The sequence below is a fragment of the Pongo pygmaeus genome, chromosome 15, assembly GCF_028885625.2.
Source record: "Pongo pygmaeus isolate AG05252 chromosome 15, NHGRI_mPonPyg2-v2.0_pri, whole genome shotgun sequence".
NCBI lineage: Eukaryota > Metazoa > Chordata > Mammalia > Primates > Hominidae > Pongo > Pongo pygmaeus.
In genome coordinates, this window is record NC_072388.2 from 18,788,563 (window position 1) to 18,810,849 (window position 22,287).

The following is a 22,287-nucleotide window of genomic DNA, read 5'->3' on the forward strand; positions in this document are numbered from 1 at the left end:
CACTGCTGAGTCTTAAACAATATCACCTGAGAGAAGAGGTATGAGGAGGTATTCAGTTTTTGTTGTCTGATTTCCTCCAGTCTTTGTACTCAATAGATCTTGCTGGTCCTCGTGTAAGAAATCTTATCTGGACTTCTCTCAACTGACTAAAGCAGAGCATTGTGAAAATACAGCTGCCACTATCTCTCTCCAAGGGAATCCTCGTGTAACCACGATAGGTGTGTGGCCTGATGCCTACATTCATCTTCTCATCTGTGTCTCAAGGAGTATGGAGTTAGGGTTTTGGGGTTTTTTTAGTTTCTGTTTTGTTTGTTTTGTTTTGTTTTTGAGAGACAGGGTCTCACTCAGTCACCCAGGCTGGTGCTATCATAGCTCACTCCAGCCTTAAACTTCTAAGCTCAAGCAATCTTCCTGCCTCCGTTTCCCAAGTAGCTGAGGTTACAGGCACGTGCTACCACTACTGGCCTTAAAAATTTTTCTTTTTTTTTTGGTAGAGTCAGGTTATCATTATGTTGTCCAGGCTGGTTTTCAACTCCTGGCCTCAAGTGATCCTCCCACCTCAGCCTCCCAAGTAGCTGGGACTACAGGCATGTGCCACCACACCCAACTAATTGTTTTAATTTTCTGTAGAGATAGGGTTTCTCCCTCAGTTGCACAGGCTTGTCTCAAACTCGTGAGCTCAAGTGGTCCTCCCACTTTGACCTTCTAAAGTATTGAGATTACAGGTGTGAGCCACTATGCCCAGCCCCTACATTTCAATATGGGTGAGTGAAAACAGAGATGTAATTTTCTGCACTGCACTACTGCACTGATCCTATGAATTCCATCCATGGAGCCCTTGGAAGCCCGTGGATCACAGATTAAGACACCTATAGACATTGTCATCCCCTGAATGAGGAACCTAAGTCACTTTTATGGTTTTGTGAAACAGTAGTTCACAAACATTTAAGAATTGAATAGTGGCTAACAAAAGAAATATTGGCTTGGTGCAGTGGCTCATGCCTTTAATCCCAGCACTTTGAGAGGCCAAGGTGGGTGGATCACCTGAGGTCAGGAGTTTGGGACCAGTCTGGCCAACATGGCAAAACCCTGTTTCTACTAAAAATACAAAATTATCCGGATGTGTTGGTGGGCGCCTGTAATCCCAGCTACGCAGGAGGCTGAGGCAAGAGAATCACTTGAACCCAGGAGGCAGAGGTTCCAGTGAGCTGAGATCATGCCTGGGCGATGAGTAAAACTCCATTCCAAAAATAATAATAATAATAATAATAAAAGGACATATCAAGGAATTAACAGAAAATAATTAAAATCAAAGACAATAAAGGATGAACATAATTTTCAAGTGATTTAAAATTTATATTTAAAGGAGAATACCTCCTTAAAAACCGAAATCAAAAGTCACTGCCCAAGGAGCTTCTGTTACAGAAGCTGGTAGACAATTCTAGGAAGTAGACCCATTAAGTGGTTTCCAGAAACACTGGTTGGGTTACCTTCCTGGGCTGCATTGGTAGTGGCTAATTTCTGTAAATATAACAAAATACTTTTCCCCAGTTTAGTTTAGATTTCTTCCTAATTGGCTTTATACCCAAAAAGCTTTAGGACTTTGGGCTTAGCTCATAGGAGAGTTCATGGATATATGCTTGGAGTCCATGATATTTTTTTTCCATATTAAAAGTGGAATATCAAGTATTTGAGAAACACTGGCTCATACATTGGCTCAGGTGGCTTCTCTCTCCCACCTCTCTCTACATTCATTGAGTCACATTGAATTTAAGTCTTCAATAGACAATGCACATTTGTTGGAAAGAGCTCTGGATGTGTGGGCACATGACAAACAACTGATTTTCCCTCAGAATTGCCTCTCAAATTATCCAAATTCAGAGGCCCAGAATTGTTCCCATTTTGCTCTCCCCTGTCCCCCAAAGACCTAGAGAGTAGAAGGATGCACAGAACCTGCTCTAAGACTATCTCCCATCCATCCAGTCTATCAGCACATGATTTCCTATTACTCAAGGACTGCTTCACAGGAGCGGGGGTTTGAAGATAAGTTCTGGATATAAACTGAACCTGCTGTCATTCCAACAATAAGGTGGCCCAAGTGAGAAAATCAACTAAGGTGGTTTGGCTAGGAGCAGCCTTTGGAGGTGTTGTTAGAAAAGATTTGCAAGAGCCTTACTTTATTCATAAATGGTAACTTTGACGAGTGTTGATGAACCAGTATTGGTCACATTTGCCAATTTGTGGGGAGTTGGCATGGAAAAGATGGTGGAAAATTCAGGCTGTGATGTTAAAAGTAACCATTGAACACTTGCACAAACTCAGTTGAAGAAGCTGTAGTCTTGTCAGTTTGAGCTGAGTTCAGGACTGAATCTTGAGGTCCTGAAAAACAACTTAGCCAGCATGTTACGTATAGTAGCAAAGATGTTACATATAGTAGCATAGTAGAAACTGTGGCTAGGCTATGTGACATTTTAATAGTAAGCAGTACAGTGTCACCAAACAGCTAAAGGTTATAATTAAAAAACTGAGTAGAGAAATTTCAGATACTGGCTACCTAATCATTCATAGCTATTTGGCCACTGTTTTCACTAGATATTCTTTCACCTCTCAATGAAGGTCTCACAATTCACAATATTAAAAGTGATTTTCTGTCCTGATCAAGTGGCTAGTGCCTGTAATCCCAGCACTTTCAGAGGCTGATGTGTTGAGGCTTAGCTAGGCTCAGGAGTTCAAGAACAACGTGGCCAACATGGTGAAACCCTGTCTCTACAAAAATTAATACAAAAAACTAGCCAGGCATGGTGTTGCATGCCTATAGTCCCAGCTACTCAAGAGGCTGAGGTGGGAAGATTGCTTGAGCCTGGCAGGTTGAGACTGCAGGGAGCAGTGTTTGTGCGACTGCACTCCAGCCTGGCCGACAGAGCAAGACCCTGTCAAAAAAAAAAAAAAAAAAAAAAAAAGGCAAAAGGCCGGGCACGGTGACTCACACCTGTAATCCCAGCACTTTGGGAGGCTGAGGCAGGCAGATCACGAGGTCAGGAGATCGAGACCATCCTGGCTAACACGGTGAAACCCCGTCTCTACTAAAAATACAAAAAATTAGCTGGGCGTGGTGACGGGCGCCTATAGTCCCAGCTACTCAGGAAGCTGAGGCAAGAGAATGGCGTGAACCCGGGAGGCGGAGCTTGCAGTGAGCCGAGATCTCGCCACTGCACTCCAGCCTGGGCGACAGAGCGAGACTCCGTCTCAAAAAAAAAACAAGGTGGCTTTCTTCAGTGAAGTTCCCATGTAACATAGCATAACCTTCCAGGGACTTCCCCAGAAGTTTGTTAGAATTGAGAGCAGAGCTAAGTCTCTGGTTGTCTCCTGATAGCACCAGATAACCCCTTTCTGGGGTCACCTAGGGTCTAGCAATTATTTTGTGCCCAGGGCTCAGCCTTTGATGTTTGTAGCCTTTGCTCGAGGCTACTGTTTGAGTGAACCCAAGTGTTCCAGATGAAACGATACAGGAACAAGTTCACATAATAAGGCTGTTCCCCATCACCACCTCCGCTACCAATCAGCTGGAGCGCTGCAGCTCCCCCTGCTATTCCTTTCTCCACTGCTGCAGATTTCCAGGGCTCTGAGAAAAGGAGGAGGACGCAGACTCTGCTCTTCAGATCCACACGCTGATCCCCACTACAATCAGTGACCTGAATTCGGAGTCCCAGTAGGGTAAGAAGGGCTCTGCTGAGGTTGCTCAGGAGACAGCCAGGAGCACTGTAAGGAGACTGATTGAACTTTTAGATAGTAGACAGTGGAGAAGGATCCAAATCATGGAAAACAAAGGCGTGAATTCTGGTCAGCCTCAGTCCCACTGATACAGGCTTTTCCCTGCCCCTCCCTTCCTTCACCGCCAGTCCTCCTAAGCACAATGCATTAAAGCTGCTTGCATCCTACTCTTCTATCCTGTGTAGGCCTTTATCACCAGGACAGGCTTCCACAGATGGGGAACCCTGTGTCTGATGTGAGCATTTGACATCGTTAGAAGTGCTCTCACATGCTTGCATCTCATTAGACTCTCACAGGTCTGTAGGGAGCTGTGATTAGGCCTATCTGAGGACACCGATACTCAGAGCTATGAATCAGGCTAGAGGTTCAGTAGGGCCAGGAATACTCCTCACGGCAACTGAAGACAGAGAGCTGGTAAAGAGATAACTTTTTCAAACGACCATACATCCTATGCTGTGACCACAGTAGCTCTGCGGGGGACTGTTTTAGTTTTGGTGCCTGATTGATTACAGCAACAGTTCTAAACTGATGTCCTTTTATGATGGCATTGTCAATAAGCTCTAACAAATGAAGATCATTTGTAATAGCCATAATTAGGGAAATGGCCTCTGAGAAGGGATGTGGGTAGTTAATAATGATCACATGTTTCACCCAGACTTTGGGGAAAGTGTTATAAGGAAGTCAAGGTTGGAAAAACATCATTTTTCAGAGAAGTACAATTTCAGCCTGGGCTGTGGTTTCCAGAATCAATGCCTTCTGCCCAGGAACCACCTCCCAAGTAGTTACTCATCTTCTACATTCCCTTAAAATGCAACAATCTTTTCCACTTTGCAGACAATACGCTTAAAATGTCATTTTTCTATTGGACACATGATCTCCTGAGAGTTTATTTGGTAAAAGAGAGCTAGACAGTGATTGGCTCCTCAAATTGGGTAGAAGACAGGGTAGACAGGAGATATTTGAAATTCTCAAAAGGTACTTTATCTATATTTTCCAAATTTGTTTTTGGCTCTCACAGGCTAAAGCATATTTTTAGTTCTTAGAAATTGTATTTTTTTTTGTTTTTTTTTTTTGGAGATGGAGTTTTGCTCTTGTCACCCAGGCTGGAGTGCAGAAGCGTGATCTCGGCTCACCGCAACCTCCGCCTCCTAAGTTCAAGCAATTCTCCTGCCTCAGCCTCTCGAGTAGCTAGGTCTACAGCCGCCACGTCCAGCTACTTTTTGTTTTTGTTTTTTTTTTTTTTGAGACGGAGTCACCCAAGCTGGAAGCTCTGCCTCCCGGGGTCACGCCATTCTCCTGCCTCAGCCTCCCGAGTAGCTGGGACTACAGGCACCCGCCACCACGCCCGGCTAGCTTTTTTTGTATTTTTAGTAGAGACGGGGTTTCACCATGTTAGTCAGGATGGTCTCGGTTTCCTGACCTTGTGATCCGCCCGCCTCGGCCTCCCAAAGTACTGGGATTACAGGCGTGAGCCACCACGCCCAGCCTACTTTTTGTATTTTTAGTAGAGATGGGGTTTCACCATGTTGGCCACGGTGTTTCTCGAACTCCTGACCTCAGGTGATACACCCGCCTTGGCCTCCCAAACTGCTGAGATTATGGGTATAAGCCACTGTGCCCAGCCCAGAAACTGTATTCTTTAATGAGAAGCATCATCTTCTAATAGGGAACCAAATAGGAATATAGTGCCCAAGTGCCTGCTTGGCAGGGAAAGGAATTTTAAGGTGGAGCTCAGCATTCTGAATATTGTCTGGATAATGCTTTTCTTTCTCTTCCCTGTAGACACGCAGGTGGCCCTGGTGACTGAGATGACATCCTCTCTAAAGATTTGGGGCATACTCTTGGCCCTGTTTTGCATCCTTTGCAGGCTGTGTGTATATAGTAACAACGTTTACTGGAGAGAATTCATAAAACTTCATTACTTAAGTCCAAGTCGAGAATTCAAAGAGTATAAATGTGATGTCCTCATGAGAGAAAAAGAGGCTCTGAAAGGCAAGAGCTCTCATATGTTCATCTATAGCTTATGGTTCAAAATTCAGCGTGCATGCATCAATGAGAAGGGGAGCGACCGATATAGAAATGCATATGTATGGGCCCCGGGTGCCCTCAAAGTACTCGAGTGTCACTGGGAGAAGTACAACAATAGGTACACAGAGAGCAGAAGCTTCAGCTACATTGAATTCCATTGTGGCATAGATGGATATGTTGATAACATAGAAGACCTGAGGATTATAGAACCTATCAGCAATTAGAAAGTCTATGCATATCCTCAGATATTGGTAGAGTATTCAGTGCTTCCAAAGTGGTGGGCCCTGCCTCCATCAATAGCCCCTGCCACTCCCCACTTACATTTATTTGTCAGTGTTTTCCAACTACTTAGAGTTTATGTACCTCATGATTTCTTGATACCAAATCTTTGTGTGGTTTCTGTATCTGTAATACAATTTTGTCCTAATTTGCCTAATTTACACCCACATTTTTTCCAAGATTCAGCTCATATGGCATCTGTCCTTGACTAACCTAAGATTTTTCCTGATATTGACTCTTTATACCTATCCAAGCTGAACGACCCTCCTTTTCTTAAATAAAATATATTATTCTAATGTATGTGACACTTATATGTGTTATATGTGCAGAGTATGTATCGTGTGATTGGTATGGGTATGGGAGATCTAGGCTATTTTTGCCTACGGCTGTGCAAGGGGTTTAGTGTGCACTTTATGTGTCTGTGTCTAATGTATGTGATATGTTTATGTATATCATGGATATAAATGATTATGTGCTAAACTGGAGACAAGTAGTGATGTAAGCACTCATCGTGGTATCAATTTGAAATAATCAAAAGGGTCAAAATCCAGTTTTAAAGAGTGGGCTGGGAACTGTGACTCATGCCCGTAATTTCAGCACTTTGGGAGGCTGAGACAGGTGGATCACCTGAGGTCAAGAGTTCGAGACCAGCCTGGCCAACATGGTAAGGCCCTGTCTCTACTAAAAGTACAAAAATTTGCCAGGCTTGGTGGTGCATACCTGTAGTTCTAGCTATGGGAGGCTGAGGCAGGAGAATCTCTTGAACCTGGGAGGCAGAGGTTGCAGTGAGCCGAGATCACGCCACTGCACTCCAGCCTGGAAGACAGAGCAAGACTCCGTCTCCATCTCAAAAAAAAAAAAAAAAAAAAAAAAAAAAAAGAGTTTACTAAAGTGAAAGGCTGGGAATGGACATTCTGTGGCACACAGATTCCGGAGAAATGGGGTCAGTACTCCAAAGTTAAAAGTTAAGTTTTTTTTTATGTAGGAAAAAGAGAAAGAAGTGAGAAAGGATTACATTTTCTATACCAGACTGGTTCAAGAGTTACAACAAATTAATTGGTTACACTTTTGTCCCCCCACCATATGACTTGTTCTGTTTATAGTTGTTTTTCAATTCTCTCCAACTCTAAAGAGTGTATTTAACATTCCATCTTAAGACACTGTGAAAGCCTGGAGGCCGAGATGGTTGGATTGCTTGAGCTCAGGAGTTTGAGACCAGCCTGGGCAACATGGTGAAACCCTGTCTCTACAAAAGAAAAACAAAAATTAGCCAGGCATGGCGGCATGTGCCTATAGTCCCAGCTACTGAGGAGGCTGAGGAGGGAGGATGGCTTTAGCCCAGAAGGCAGAGGTTGCAGTGAGCCGAGATTATGCCACTGCACTCCAGCCTGGGTGACAAAGCCAGACCCTGTGGTGAAAACAAACAAACAAAAACAAAACAACAACAACAAAACAAAAAGACAATGTGAAAGTGATGAAGTCTTTGCATGAGAAAGGGAAGAGGGGAGTTAATCCATAATGAACACCAGCAGTTGAGAGGGGGTGAGTCTTCCCTGGACCCCTTCACAAATGCAGGTAAGAAAGAGGCTTAATCTCTAATCAGAGAAGGCAAGATACACTTGCCTTAGTTACAGCTGCCTGGTACATGACTGAAGCACCATAATCACATTCCTTTAAGGTTCCAAATAATTTAGAGTTCCAACAACTTAGATTTGAAATTGTAGATTTTAACAGTGTGACACGTTTAGTTCCACTCAGATTTCTGGGTATAGGCAGAGCTGACTGGGTATAAAACACGTGGCATGGTTTCTGGCTTATAATAGGTACTCAGTGAAAATTGTTTCCTTTCCCATTCACCCACTGGTTTTGTACTTTAATTTTGATTATGACAAACAATCACTGTAAGAACCCATCAATTATCTGCTGTCCCTGACGCTAGGGATGGGAATTTCTCATACAAAAATAGAGTAGGCTGTCATCTGTATAAAAGCTATACACACCCAGGATGAAAAAGAACACCTCCTCCATCAACCACACACTTACAGATGTCTCTATTAGACTTAATTCCTTAAGAATGTTTCTAAGAAGGTCAATGCATGTTAAACAGGCTAAGGTATTACATTTCCTAAGGATGACACATCAAGTAGAAGACATTAGCACAAATGATTTTATCTGATAATAAACATGTTCACCTCATAGAAACATAGGGCTCTGGCCTTGAAACAATCAAGGAAAAGACCAAAGTATCAACATTATTCATGAGGTGACTGCACACTTTTCCTAGAACTCTGGCCTCAATGAGTAGTCAGTGTATCTAGATTGGTCATCACGTACCAAAGGCAGTTCCTCAACTTTGCAATTTTTGAGTGCACCTGGGGAGGAGCAGACACCTGGGGATGACAATCTCCACAAACCAAACTCAGAAGAGACTAGTATCAAACGAGTAGCTCTTCATTAATGATCAATTTACATATGGGGAAAAAATACTGTTTTTCTCATTTGATAAATGTTCTTCGAAATATAGTGTAGGAGAGGAAAAAAAATTTTCCTTCTACCTTTTTAAGATCTTAGCTGGGGCCCCATAAGAAAAGCCAGATTAACAGAGAAAAACAAACAGAAATGTAGTAACATGTTTATCTCATGTATACATGGGAGAAACTCAGAGAGTAACTCAAAGGGGTGGCTAGAACTTGGGCTTAAATGCCATCTTCAGCTAAAGCTAAGGAAAATGCCTGTGGGGAGCAAGTCACAGGGAAATGACCAGGAAAATTATAGTAAATGAGGGAAACGTTTGTCATGTAGATTTGAGTCAAGTACCTTCTCCACTGAGAAGGATCTCTTGTGATTTAGAGTCACCTTTCTCCTGGCACAGAGAAGGGGACATCTGTAAGCATGGAGGTTTCCCTTATGAAGGCACATTTTCCTTGCAAAAGGGTAATGTGTACTCTATTTTCAGAGCTTTCCTGTGTATCCTGTTTCTCAAAATAAGCAGTTAAAAATAATCATTTTGCTACAGAGCATACTTTGTGGTGGCATATTCTGGTCTCCTAAAATAGGTTCTCACAAGTACCTCATGTAAGTAGCTCTTTAAAAGTTGCTTTTACTAACAGGTTAGCAGACAGTGGTTCAAAACAGTACAAGAGGAAAGTGCATTTAAGGGCAATTAATATATTAGCTTTGTATATCAGCTGAATGTGATATACAAAGTGATATACATTTGAAGGCAATTCGCATATTGGCTTTGTGTTGTTTCTCTGCCTTTCCCAGTATTTTATTTATTTATTTATTTATTTATTTATTTATTTATTTATTTTGAGATGGAGTCTCCCTCTGTCCCTTAGGCTGGAGTGCAGTAGTGCGATCTTGGCTCACTGCAACATCTGCCTCCCAGATTCAAGGGATTCTCCTGCCTCAGCCTCCCGAGTAGCTGGGATTACAGGTGTCTGCCACCATGCCTGGCTAATTTTTGTATTTTTAGTAGAGATGGAGTCTCACCATATTGGTCAAGCTGGTCTCGAACTCCTGACCTCAAGTGATCCGCCCGCCTCAGCCTCCCAAAGTGCTGGGATTACAGGCATGAGCCACCGTGCCCAGCCAAGAATTTTGTAAGGTGTTTCAGATCTTGAATTTCAGTGTTGCAACTGATGCCAACCAGTCTTAAGACCCCCACGAAGGAACTAGCTCAGCAAAAGATTTCAGTTTCTTCATCCGCCTGTCCCCATGACTGCACCCTCACTTCTTTATGAATCAGAAATCCCCACACTTCAGCCCAGGTCCAGACCCCTTACAAACCCTACCCCTAAATCTCTGAGGGAGGCAACTTTGAGTTTTCTTCCCATCCCCTTGTTTGACTACCCTAGGAATATTACACTATTTCTCTGCCTCTATCACCATTATTTGGTATGTTGACTTCCTGGGCACCAGGCAATGAATCTATTGTGGTTACAATTTAGTGGAGAATGTCAGAGATGATAAATTCCTCTTCAAAAGGTTTTAATTCCCTGTTCTTCTGGTTGCTTCTCTAGTTTCTATAGTTACCCGTGCTGTAAACATCCCTTTCCGCCCTTGCCACACCCTAACATGCCCTGACAAGCCTAGACATGCCTTGTGCCATAAAGGATAGCCTTCCCCTTCCTGCCTAGATAGCTGTGTTCAATTTCAAACATTAGCCAATCGGGTCAGTTTAGGCTGTGTGTTCCAACCCCCGCCAATGGAGAAAGGACACAGCAGTAGGAACCAATTGCATTAGGGATAAAAACCCCTGCCCTACCCCACTCAGTGTGCTCTTGCAATTATGACTGGCACAAGCTGCATCCTTCTGTAGAAGTAAATTTGCCTTGCTGAGAAAATTTCCATTCAAGTGGTATTCCTTTTGCAGCACCAAATCTTGTTTCTAACAAGAGCTAGCCTGGAGGCTCCTCATGGGCATTTGTCTCTGGTTCAATGCCTTCTTGCCACTGTGGTGAACCTGGAGATACACCAAAGTCTCTGCAATCTTTCTTGCCAGCATGGCACTGTCAACCTTCAGCTCAGGATTGCTTGCAGGGGAAGCATGGTTTCTGGACACGGAAGACATCTTTACTGTGTGTTCCCAAGCACAAGCAACATCCCCATTTCCTTATCCTGATCTGCTGGACTTCTTAGAGGTTTTGTCACCTCTTTGGAGGTCCCACTAACCCTCCTCCACCTATACAAAGGGCCGGGCTCAAGGGCATCTTTCCCACTTGGAAGGAGCCCATAAGGCACTGTCCAGGGGAACTACTCCTGGGCCTCTTCGTCTCAGTTCTGAAATCTGATTTCTGACTTCTGAGGTCTCATTACTGTTCTTGTTTGTCCCATTTACCTGTGTGTCAGAGGGCATCCTAAAGGAATCACTAGCTGAAGCTCAGTAGGCCTGACTCCAGGAACCTATCCTCTCTGCCTTGCAGTTGCTTTTGGTGAGTGCCGACGGACCAACCAGCAGCAGCTTGGTGGCCTAGCTAAGGGTGGCCATCTGCTCCCTCTTCATCACGAGTGACCATTCACTACATTGCTGGCTAGAGGTCATCCCTCCCCACATGGAATGGATCAAAGGCACTCAGACATTGAGTGGAGCAACTGGTGTTTGTGTCTTTTTTGTATGTTAATTGTAATTTTATCTTGGTTGATATGAAAAATGTTAATTTTGTCCTCCCAGGCAGCCTGTTAGGCTGCATTTCACAAAATTGGGCATCCATTGCCTAAGAACTCATTAAAAGAAAAAAACATTCATTTTTGTAATACAACCTGGCCCCTTCACCCATCAGAATGTGGGGGAAAAGTGGCCAAAAATGGGTTCCTTAGTTATAATGTCATCTGGCAGCTAGACCTCTTTTGTAACAAGGAAGAAAAGTGGAAAGAAATCCTTTATGGACAGTGTTTTTTGTTGCTTTGGCAATATAAGCTGATACAGAAAAATGTAAAGTTATGGTACAGGAGACTGTTACTAAGCCTGTACTGTTGGAGTCATAGGAAAGGGATGATGGTACTTTGCTAGTGCAGTTAAATGAGCTGTCGGCGCTCCCTCCTTCACCTGGTGAAGGAGCTATGGCCAGGCCACTGGCACCTGAGTCATAGTCCCCACCAGGGACCAAGAGGCCAGGAATGATGAGATGCAGGAATGGTTTCCCCTTCTCACACCTGTCAGAGGTTCCAATTTGGCCAGGGAGCCACTTTAGCTCCAGCAGGACAATTTTCCCTTCAACAATTTCCTAGAGGAGGCATTGACAAGGACACAGGGCAACCCGTGGGGATCATTTAGGTACACTCTCTGTTCTCTATTTCTGATTTGTTAAATTTGAAAAATAGTATTGTCGGCCGGGCGCGGTAGCTCACACCTTAATCCTAGCACTTTGGGAGGCCAAGGAGGGCGGATTGCCTGAGCTCAGGAATTCGAGACCAGCCTGGGCAACATGACAAAACCCCATCTCTATTAAAAAAAAAAAAAAAATTAGCCGGGCATGGCAGCATGTGCCTGTAGTCCCAGCTACTCGGGAGGCAGAGGCAGGAGAATTACTTCAACCCAGGAGGCAGAGGTTGCAGTGAGCCAAGATGGTGCCACTGCACTCCAGCCTGGCAACAGAGCGAGACTCCGTCACAAAAAAAAAAAAAGAAAAGAAAAGAAAAATAGTATTGTCACCTGTTGAGATGGCCCAAAACCAATGGAAAATTTGTTCTTTTCTATATTTGTTTTCTTCTATATCCCATATCCCATAATCCTACCTGAGCCAATGTTCAAACCTTGTTAAACACACTTTTACTCTCTGAGGTGAGACAAATGGTCTTAAAAAAGCCAGAGACAAGTGTTTGCATGCTGACTCCCCCAGTAACCTGGTAAGGACATCTTAGGTTGCAGTGCCTACAGCTGCCCCAGGTAAAATGTTAACACTGGGCATAGGCCCAAGCTCAAGCATTATTGTGATCACATTCTGGCTGGACTCTGTAAAGGAGTCCAGGCATAAGCCCAGAGAAAGCCCCTCAAGTTTTCTGGAATACATTTTTGAAGCGTTCAGGGAATAAAAAGAAAACAAGTTTATTTTTTCCCTGTTTAGTCTTAATATATAGCCTTGAAACATACTTTAAGGTTGTTTCCCTCCCTTTCCCACCATACACTCCCTTATACCATACACATTCATCTAATTGTAAGCTGGTATCTAATTATGTGCTTACTTAGAAGTTCCAGGGGCTAATTTTCAGGCAGAACTAGGCATGGAGACCCAGTTGCAAAATTCCAGATGCTACTTTAAGGCAGCTAGTCAACAACCTGGCCATTGTTAAGATGATGCCAGCCCATGCTCCAGGTGGACCATGACTCAATATAGCCACCAGAACAAGACACATAGACCTGTACCCAGCACCACTCCCTGCATGCCACCCATTACAAGTTCCTTTTTAGGCCCCTCTCCCCAGTCTAAAGTTTGAAATGGTTCCTTTAAGGCATGAGCTTTGGCCATTCCCCAACTGCCAGCTCTGGAATAAGGTCATTTTCACTGCATCTCATCCTTCTTATTGGCTTTGCAAACAGCAAGCAGCCGAGCCTGAATTTGGTTACAAATTTTGTGGCCCATACGGGGAGCACTGTGTGTTTTGAGTGGTCTGAGCCTGTTGATCTGGTTTCCAACAAGTGAGGCAATTGGCTGCAGAAATGTGCCAGGGCTTAACCGTTCATGCTATGAGATGGGACAAGAAACACTAACGAATACCAGCTGCTCATGGCTATCTGACTCCATCACTGGGGCACTAGGAAATTTTCCTGAAGCTGCTGAGATACCTTTGTCTTGAAGAACCTTCTTTCTCTCCCTGTCACAGTGTCTGCTACCTACTGTCCTTCTCTGGTACAAGGAAAGTGACATCTGAAGAAGTCAATGGACTTCAGAACTGGCTAAGTCAACCGGAATTCACCTGGGTCCCCTCTGTCTCTTCTGTGATGCTACTTGGGATCTGTTATGTTTGGATCTAGCTGCTTGTGATGCCATCTGGGCATGTACACCATCCGTGACACCTCATGAGCTCTGTTCTGTTTGGATCTGGCTCTTCGTGGGGCCATCTGAGGTTGAGAAGAGCATTCAGGATTTGTATGTAGCCCCTCTCAGATGGGATCTATCTGGGAGTGCACTGTCTGAATCTGTGACTGTGTGAATGTGTAGCATCTACATTGGGCCCATACCTATCTCTCTCTTTCTCTCTCTCTCTCTTTTTTTTTTCCAGAGTCTCGTTCTGCTGCTCAGGCTGGAGTGCAGTGATGTGATCTCAGCTCACTGCAACATCTGCCTCCCAGGTTCAAGCAATTCTTCTGCCTAAGCCTCCCAAGTAACTGGGACTATAGGTGAGTGCCACCACATCTGGCTAATTTCTGTATTTTTAGTAGAGATCGGGTTTCACTATGTTGGCCAGGCTGGTCTCAAACTCCTGAACTCAGGTGATCTGCCCACCTCCGCCTCCCAAAGTGCTGGGATTATAGACGTGAGCCCCCAGGCCCAGCCTTCTTTCTCTTTCTTTCTTTTCTCTGCAAGGTGACCTGCTTAAGTCCCCAGTCAATCCAGGAATCTAGCCCTGGAGGGGGACAATCTCTACCACTTTGACTAGGTCATCTTTCTAGGACCCCAAAGTATACCTTACAGCTGTGCCAGACCTTGTGGTGGAAAAGAAGTGTGTGGACTCTTCTGCGGGTTATCTAAGTGGGCCTGTCACCCTGCTTACAGTGCTCAGTGCTGTCTGTGTGAAAACAAGGCTGAAAACTCCTGGGGTAAGTCCTTAAGTAGTCCCAACTCCAACCCACGTTCCCTTTTCTGTCTCTGATTTGCCATCCCCCTTTGTTGCCATTCAGTCATCCTTTATCAGAGCACTGAGCACAGAACAGCTGAATGTGGGACAAGGTTGATGTGGTAGCAGATATTATTGCCAGTCTCCCCCTACCTGTCCAAGAAGTTCATTCTCTGAGCTCTCTGACTGTTTTTGCTGTGTGGCAGGAATTGCACAATCGTGCCTATTGGAACTGTGAGTGGTTTTACTCACATTGGTTGTGTGAGGTCAGGAAGATCCATCCAATTTCTAGAAGTCTAGTTACGGGAGACGATCAGTACAGGAGCAGAAGAAACAAGGCGGTGAAAAGAAGGTGTCACCACTGTTTCAGCAGGGTCAAGTGGTACAGGTACAGGAACCAAGCCAGAATGGGCAACAAGGTCTCAATGCCCTCCAAAAGCCCCTGAGTGGCATCCTCGCTAACTGGAGGGCTTATAGCTAGGAGCTCGTGACCAAGAATAAGATGATCTATTATCACAATATTGTTTTTTGTTTGTTTGTTTTTTGAGACAGAGTCTCACTCTGTTGCCCAGGCTGAAGTGCAGTGGCACAATCTTGGCTCACTGCAACCTCTGTCTCCAGGGTTCAAGAGATTATCCTGCCTCAACCTCCCGAGTAGCTGGGATTACAGGCGTGAGCCACCATGTCTGGTTAATTTTTTTATTTTCTTTTAGTAAAGACGGGGGTTTCATTGTGTTGGCCAGGGTGGTCTCAAACTCCTGACCTCAGGTGATCTGCCCACCTTGGCCTCCCAAAGTGCTGGGATTACAGGCGCGAGCCACCCCACCAGGCCTACAATACTGTTTAGACTTTTTACAGATTAGGTGATGAATTTGGCCTCTGAACAGGATCACCCTGTACTGGACTTTAATTCAGTTAGAATTATTTTGTCAAAGATCTGGGAAATGGGAAGAAGTGCCTTATTCCAAGTTCTCATATTATTGCAAAATCAGGATTCAGGATGGGGCAGGGGGCTTCTGCTGGCTGTACAAAGAGATGAGAAGAGAGTCTTTCATAAGCCAGATAGCCAGATGCAGGAACAAAGGGATAAAGATTTCTTTTAAATGCTTTAAACCCAGCTGCCCCAGCAGCTCCTGCCGCCATGGCTGCCGTACCACCTTCTCCACAGGTATTTGGCTGCCTCACCATCACCACATGATGCTCCAAATTTGGAGGATGCTCCTCAGTATGATGAGGGAGTTGGAATGGTCTGTCCCTCCAAGACCCAACAGGGCACTCTATTTGGACAGGACAATACTGTGACTGGAGCAGGGCAATTCCCACTTAGGCAGATGCCTATGGGTGGTTCACACATAGAAGTGCAATCTGTCAGACATTATTGGACTTACAGCCTATTTTCAACATCCAACTTGCTAAATTGGAAAAGCTCCAAACCACCTTATAGAGAAGACCCCCAGAAAATGACTAATCTCTTTGAATCCATCTTTGCTACCCACCAGCCCCCCGGGCAGATGTCTGGTCTTTTTTATTATGCTTCTGACCACAGATGAAAGAAGCCTAGTAATAGAGAAGGCAAATGAAGAGGCCCATCACCTCCCTGAGACAAACAATATCCCCGATCCTGCAGGGGCAATTCCAGGTACAAACCCTAACTGAGACCCCAGTTGAGATGGGGACATGACCCATCTGGAACACTACCAAACATGCATTCAGGTCAGAATCAGGAGGGGGCACCAAAACAAAAGAGCTTAAATAAAGTTCAGACAGTCATTCAAAAGGCAAATAAGGACTGCTCTGAACTCTTAGAATGCATTTACCAAGCCTTCTGCAGATATACTGATATAAAACCAGAAGACCCTGAGAATTCGAGGTTGATACATATGACTTTCATTCAGCAGAGTGCCCCTGCTATAAAGAGAAAGCTAGAAAAGAAAAGAGGCTGCACTGGAATTACCCCTTCTCAGCTAGTTGACATTGCTTTCACAGTGTACAATGGCAAAGAAATACAAGTCAGGCACCGTACATGGAATGGGCAGAGAAGGCTCCATGCCAGAAAAGTCAGGGTAAGCCTTTGGGCCACAACCAATGCACCTATCATAAGAAAGAGGGCCACTGGAAGGTTAACTGCCCCAAAATGAAGGGAGCCAAGGGCCACAAAAAAGGAGGAAAGCGTGAAGGAAAAGACCCACCAGCAGATGGTGGAACCAGGACTACAGCTCTGATAGAGAATGAGGAATTTCCTCACAGAAGCCCTGGGTACAATTGACAGTGGGGAACAATCTAATTGATTTATTGGTCAAAAAGGGAGTGACCTACTCAGTTCCTAACACCTCAGAGGCAAAGAGCACCAAAATGACTGTGCCTGTGACAGGGGTTACAGGAGGAATGCAACAAAAGGCTTTGTTACAACCTTCAGAATGCAAATTGGAAAACCTGGAACTAAGGCACAGCCTTCTCTATATGCCAGAATGGCTGATTCTCCTGCTAGGACAAGACATACTATGCAAATTAAGTGCTCAAGTAACTTTTTTCCCAGAAAAACAGCAACTATACCTGCAGGTCCCACCAGAACAGACAATGTGACTATAGACGCTACTCACTCACCCTGAGATGAAAAAGGAAAAAGCTTTTTCTCCAGAAGTCTGCAAAAGAGTGAATATTGCATTTGGGCAGACGGGGGTCTCAGGAAAAGCAAGAAACATGCAGCCAGTGCACATGGAGATAAAAGAGGGGGCTGGAGTGCCCTGGAAAAAAAAATCACCCATTAAAAAAGGAAGCCTCAGAAGAGATAAAATCTATCCTACAAAAATTTCTGAAAAATGGACTGACCTGTCCTTATAGGTTCCTGTATAACACTCCGATCCTGCCTGTAAGAAAGCCACATTCCAATGAATATCGATTTAAGAACTGAGAGCTATTAATGAAATAGTCCAGGACATTCACCCAATGGTACCTAACCCATATATTTTACTGCTATGCCTGGAAACTACAGATGGTTTTCAGTGTTGGATCTAAAGGACGCATTTTTCTGCATCCCAACAATTGTTTACTTTTGAATGGCATGACCTAAAGACTGAAGTGACCTTCCTTGCTGGCCATAGTGGTTTATGCCTGTAATCCCAGCACTTCGGGAGGCTGAAGCACTAGGATTGCTTGAGCCCGGGAGTTCAAGACCCATCTGGGCAACATAGTGAGAACCTGTCTCTACAAATAATTAAAAAATTAGCCTTGGGCTAGGAGCAGTGGCTCATGCCTGTAATCCCAGCACTTTGGGAGGCCAAGGCAGGAAGATCACCTGAGGTTGGGAGTTCGAGACCAGCCTGACCAACATGGAGAAACCCCATCTCTACTAAAAATACAAAATTAGCTGGGCGTGGTGGCGCATGCCTGTAATCCCAGCTACTCGGGAGGCTGAGGCAGGAGAATCACTCTAACCTGGGAGGCGGAGGTTGTAGTGAGCTGAGATTGTGCCATTGTACTCCAGCCTGGGCAAAAAGAGTGAAACTCTGTCTCAAAACAACAACAAAAAATTTGCCTGGCATGGTGGAACATGCCTGTATTCCCAACTACTTGGGAGGTTGAGATGAGAGGGTCATGTGAGCCCAGGAGTTTGAAGCTGCAGTGAGCCATGATCACACCACTGTACTCCAGACTGGGTGATGGAGCAAGACCTTGTCTCAAAAAACAACAAGAACGACCAGGCACGGTGCCTCACACCTGTAATCCCAGCAGTCTGGGAGGCCAAGACAGGTAGATCACTCAAGGTCAGGAGTTCAAGACCAGCCTGGCCAATATGGTGAAACCCGTCTCTACTAAAAATACAAAAAATTAGCCACGAGTGGTGGCACGTGCCTGTAATCCCAGCTACTTGGGAGGCTGAGACAGGAGAATTGCTTGAACCCAGGAGGCGGAGGTTGCAGTGAGCTGAGATTGCGCCACTGCACTCCAGCATGGGCGACAGAGCGAGACTCTGTCTCAAAGCAAAACTTGATGGAGTCCTGCTATACTATGTAGATGACTTACTTATAGATAGCCTCAAGCAGGAAAAATGTTTGTCTAACACCATCCTAGTTCTAAACCACCTGGCCCAGGGTGGATACAAAGTGTCGGTTTACAAATCTGTAAACAAAAAGTAAACTTATCTCAGATTCAGGTTAAAGAAAGGCAAGAGGAGCCATCAAAGCTCCTGAAAATAGGAGACAACTGCAAGGATTCTTAGGCATGACTGGCTTCTGTTGGATTTGGAGTCCTAGTTTTGGACTGATGACTAAGCCCCTTCATGAAACCCTAAAGGGATTAGACTCTGAGCCCCTGCCTTGGAAGGCCAAGTGCCAACACGGATTTAATATAATCAAGGAAAAACTAGTATCAGCCCCAGTGTTGGGATTGCCAGAATCCCAAAGGCCATTCAAACTCTATATTTATAAGAAACAAGGCATAGGTCAGTCTAGGTGTGCTAATCCAGATGCTGAAGACACCCCACAGCCAATACTCTGTTTTTCTAAACAATTGAATCAAATGACCAAAAGGTGGACCCTTGCCTTCAAGCATTGGCAGTCACTTGTGAAGTCCTACAGAAAGCAGAAAAGTTTACCCTGGGACAGCAGGTCACTGTCTTTTTGCCCCATCAGGTGTTGACTTTGCTAGAACAAAAGTGAGGTTACTGGCTCACTGTGGGGTGAATGGGGAAATACCAAGCCATCTTCTTGGATGACTCAAATATCACCTTGCAAACCTCCATGGCTCTAAACTCTTCCTCACTGCTCCCAGCTACTGAACCTGATTCCAGGTTAGAGTATGACATTTTAGAAATTGTTCATGCAGTCTATTCCAGCAGGCAGGACCTGTCGGACCAGCCATTGGATGCTCCAGATTGAGAACTGTAACCTATGGGAGCAGTTTCATGGAAGATGGACAACACAGAGCCGGGTATGTCATGGTTACCACCAACAGGGTAATACAAGCCCACCCCCTTATCTCCACACAAAAGGCTGAGCTAATTGCTCTTACCAGAGCTTTAAACTGTCCCAGGGGAAGCAAGAAAACATTTACACTGATTCCAGCTACACTTTCATGAAAGGACATGCTCATGGAGCCATCTGGGAAGAAAGAGGCCTCTTGACATCAGGAGACAAGGACATTAAGCATCCAGTGGAAATTCTGGCCCTATTAGAAGTAGTTGCCTTGCCTGCCCACACCTCCGTTATGCACTGCCCCGGACACCAGAAAGATAATTTGCAAACAACCAGTCGGGCACAGGTGGCTTATGCCTGTAATCCCGGTATTTTGGAAGACTGAGGTGGGTGGATCACCTGAGGTCAGGAATTCGAGATGAGCCTGGCTAACATGGCGAAACCCCATCTCTACTGAAAAATACCAGAAAAATTATCCAGGCATGGTGGTGGGTGCCTGTAATCCCAACTACTCGGGAGGCTGAGGCAGAAGAATTACTTGAACTTGGGAGGCAGAGGTTGCAGTGAGCCAAGATCGAACCATTGAACTCCAGCCTGGGCAACAAGAGCAAAACTCCATCTAAAAAAAAATTTGCAAACAACCAAAGGCCATCAGGCAGCCAATAAGACTGCAAAACAGGCTGCTCGGGAAGCAAAAACATTGGAGGCCTTAATATCCCATTTGAACTTATCAGACTTCAAACCTCATTACACTGAACAACATAAAAAATGCACCAGGGCCTGGGGTTTGATAAAACAGATTCTAATTCTCTCTGGGAAACGAATGCTTACAGGATGATCTTACTCCCTGAGGCCTTAGTTTACCCAATTTTAAGCGTCTGCACGAAGGGACATGCAGAGAGGCTGTCACTGACCTAGTGCAGTACAAACGGTGGCTTCTCTTCAAAATAAAACAGACTGCTGGATCTGTGGGAACTACTCCTTTCCTGCACTGCATGCTTGCCATGGTGCATACAAGCCGCCAACCTGCGCAGTTGGAGTCATTTCTATACCTGGTATAGGAGTTCATACCCATTCCCCTTCTATGATCATAGCACCTCCCACAGTGGGTTCCCCTCCTACAAGGAAACTCAGAGACACCTTATTTGCCTATTCTATGAATAGATTAACAGTACCTCCACCTTGGGATATGCTGTATGTGATGGCGTGGGATGTCTGACTGCAGTACAAATACAAGTAATGGGTCAAGCACACCATAGCCCACCATATGGGATAGTTACATCCTCAACAATGTAGTCAGTCTCTCCAGCTACCTGATGGTATGTGGCTAGGATAGCAGAATAATGCCCATCTTCATACTGGGGCCCATCCCTCCACCTGGGGTTGGCTATGGGCCTGCGGCACTCATGGTTGCCTTACTTACCTTATAATGCAACCAGGAGATGCAACTGGGGGATACCCTTACCGGGACATATCCTGTCCCATCTGGATCCTCTCCCTGCCAATTGGGAAAGCATAAAAGTCAGATATTGTCATCAGAAATGGACACCCTTGTGGTTTTATCCCCCAGGAGGCGGCCATAGATATAAAATTACAAGTAGAGGCCATAGCTAAGCATATGGCTGCTGCCTTTAATAACACTCACTCTGCCATCACCTTTCTCCCTGAAGAAACCCTACAGATTAGACAGCCTTAAAGAACTGTATGGCTTTAGAAATCCTGCCTGCAGCCCAAGGTGGCACATGTGCATTAACTAAGACTGAGTCTTATGTGTGTGTGTGTGTGTATCAGATTATTCCCACAGTGTAACCCTAGCTATGAAGGCCTTAAATAACGATATTTCCGCCATAGATGCCTCATCCCAAGGCCTTGTGATGGCATGCTTCAGTCAACTCCCTAGTGCGTGGAAGACTCATATATAGTATAATTGGCATTCTACTCAGTGTCTTCTTCAGCTGCTACCGATTTTATTGCTGTTGTGCTGTCTGTGTGGGGATGCAAGACAGACTTTCTCAGCAGCTCTTAGTTCCCCACACCAAAATGCTCCAGCAAGTTCCCACTGTCAATCTGGGAATTCGAGAATATTTCCAACTCCAGGTAAGCAGATTCCATCCCATTACCTCCTAATTATGCCTCTTTTCAGCAGGAAGTAGCCAGATTGACTGCACTGACCACTTTCCATAGAAATGGATGGGATTTGACAGTGGGGAGCTGTAACCAAGTAACTGAACTTCAAAAATGCATTTTAGGCCAGGCACGGTGCTCAGGCCTGTAATCCTTGCACTTTGGGAGGCCTACGCAGGTGGATCACCTGAGGTCAAGAGTTCAAGGCCAGCTTGACCAACATGTGAAACCTCATCTCTACTAAAAATACAAAAATAGCCAGGTGTGGTGGCGGGTGCCTGTAATCCCAGCTACTTGGGAGGCTGAGGCAGGAGAATCACTTGAATCCAGGAGGTAGAGGTTGTAGTAAGCCGAGATTGTGTCACTGCACTCCAACCTGGGCAACAGAGCAAAAACTCTATCGCAAAAAAAAAAAAAGGAAGAAAAGAAAAATGCATTTTAAAACTTTTTGCTTTTTTCTCCTTTTTTAGCCTCAAGATATAACCTTGAAGCAAGCTGCAGAAATTTTTTCCCCTCCTCAGTCTTAATATATAGCTTTGAAACATACTGAGTCTTTGTTCTCCCTGCTTTCCCACTGTACACTCCCTTACATCACATACGTTTATCTGACTGTATGCTTGTATCTAAATATGTGCTTACTTAGAAGTTCTAGGGACTAATTTTGAGACAGATTACAGGCATGGAAACCCAGCTGCAAAATTCCAGAGATTACCTCAAAGCAGTTAGTCAACAACCTGGCCATTGTGGGGATGATGCCACCCCATGCTCCAGGTGGACCATGACTCAAGATAGCCACCTGAACCAAACGCGCAGACCTGTACTCAGCACCACTCCTTTGCATGCCACCCACTGCAAGTTCCCTTTTAAGCCCCTCTCCCCAGGCTAAAGTTTG

At 44.8% G+C, this 22,287-nt stretch overlaps 1 protein-coding gene across 1 annotated transcript; it reads left to right on the forward strand.

The window, feature by feature from the left end:
* The first annotated feature begins 3,608 nt into the window (after positions 1–3,608).
* On the forward strand, positions 3,609–6,378 carry LOC129012925 (epididymal secretory protein E3-alpha). The gene is made up of 2 exons (XM_054449091.2): positions 3,609–3,714; positions 5,554–6,378. Exon 2 carries the CDS (start codon positions 5,580–5,582, stop codon positions 6,021–6,023), a length of 444 nt encoding a protein of 147 aa, XP_054305066.1. The 5' UTR covers positions 3,609–3,714; positions 5,554–5,579; the 3' UTR covers positions 6,024–6,378.
* The last annotated feature ends 15,909 nt before the right edge of the window (positions 6,379–22,287 follow it).

What these genes read in the sequence shown, in the direction of transcription:
- LOC129012925 (XM_054449091.2), top strand. Translation starts at nt 5,580, where the DNA reads ATGACATCCTCTCTAAAGATTTGGGGCATACTCTTGGCCCTGTTTTGC.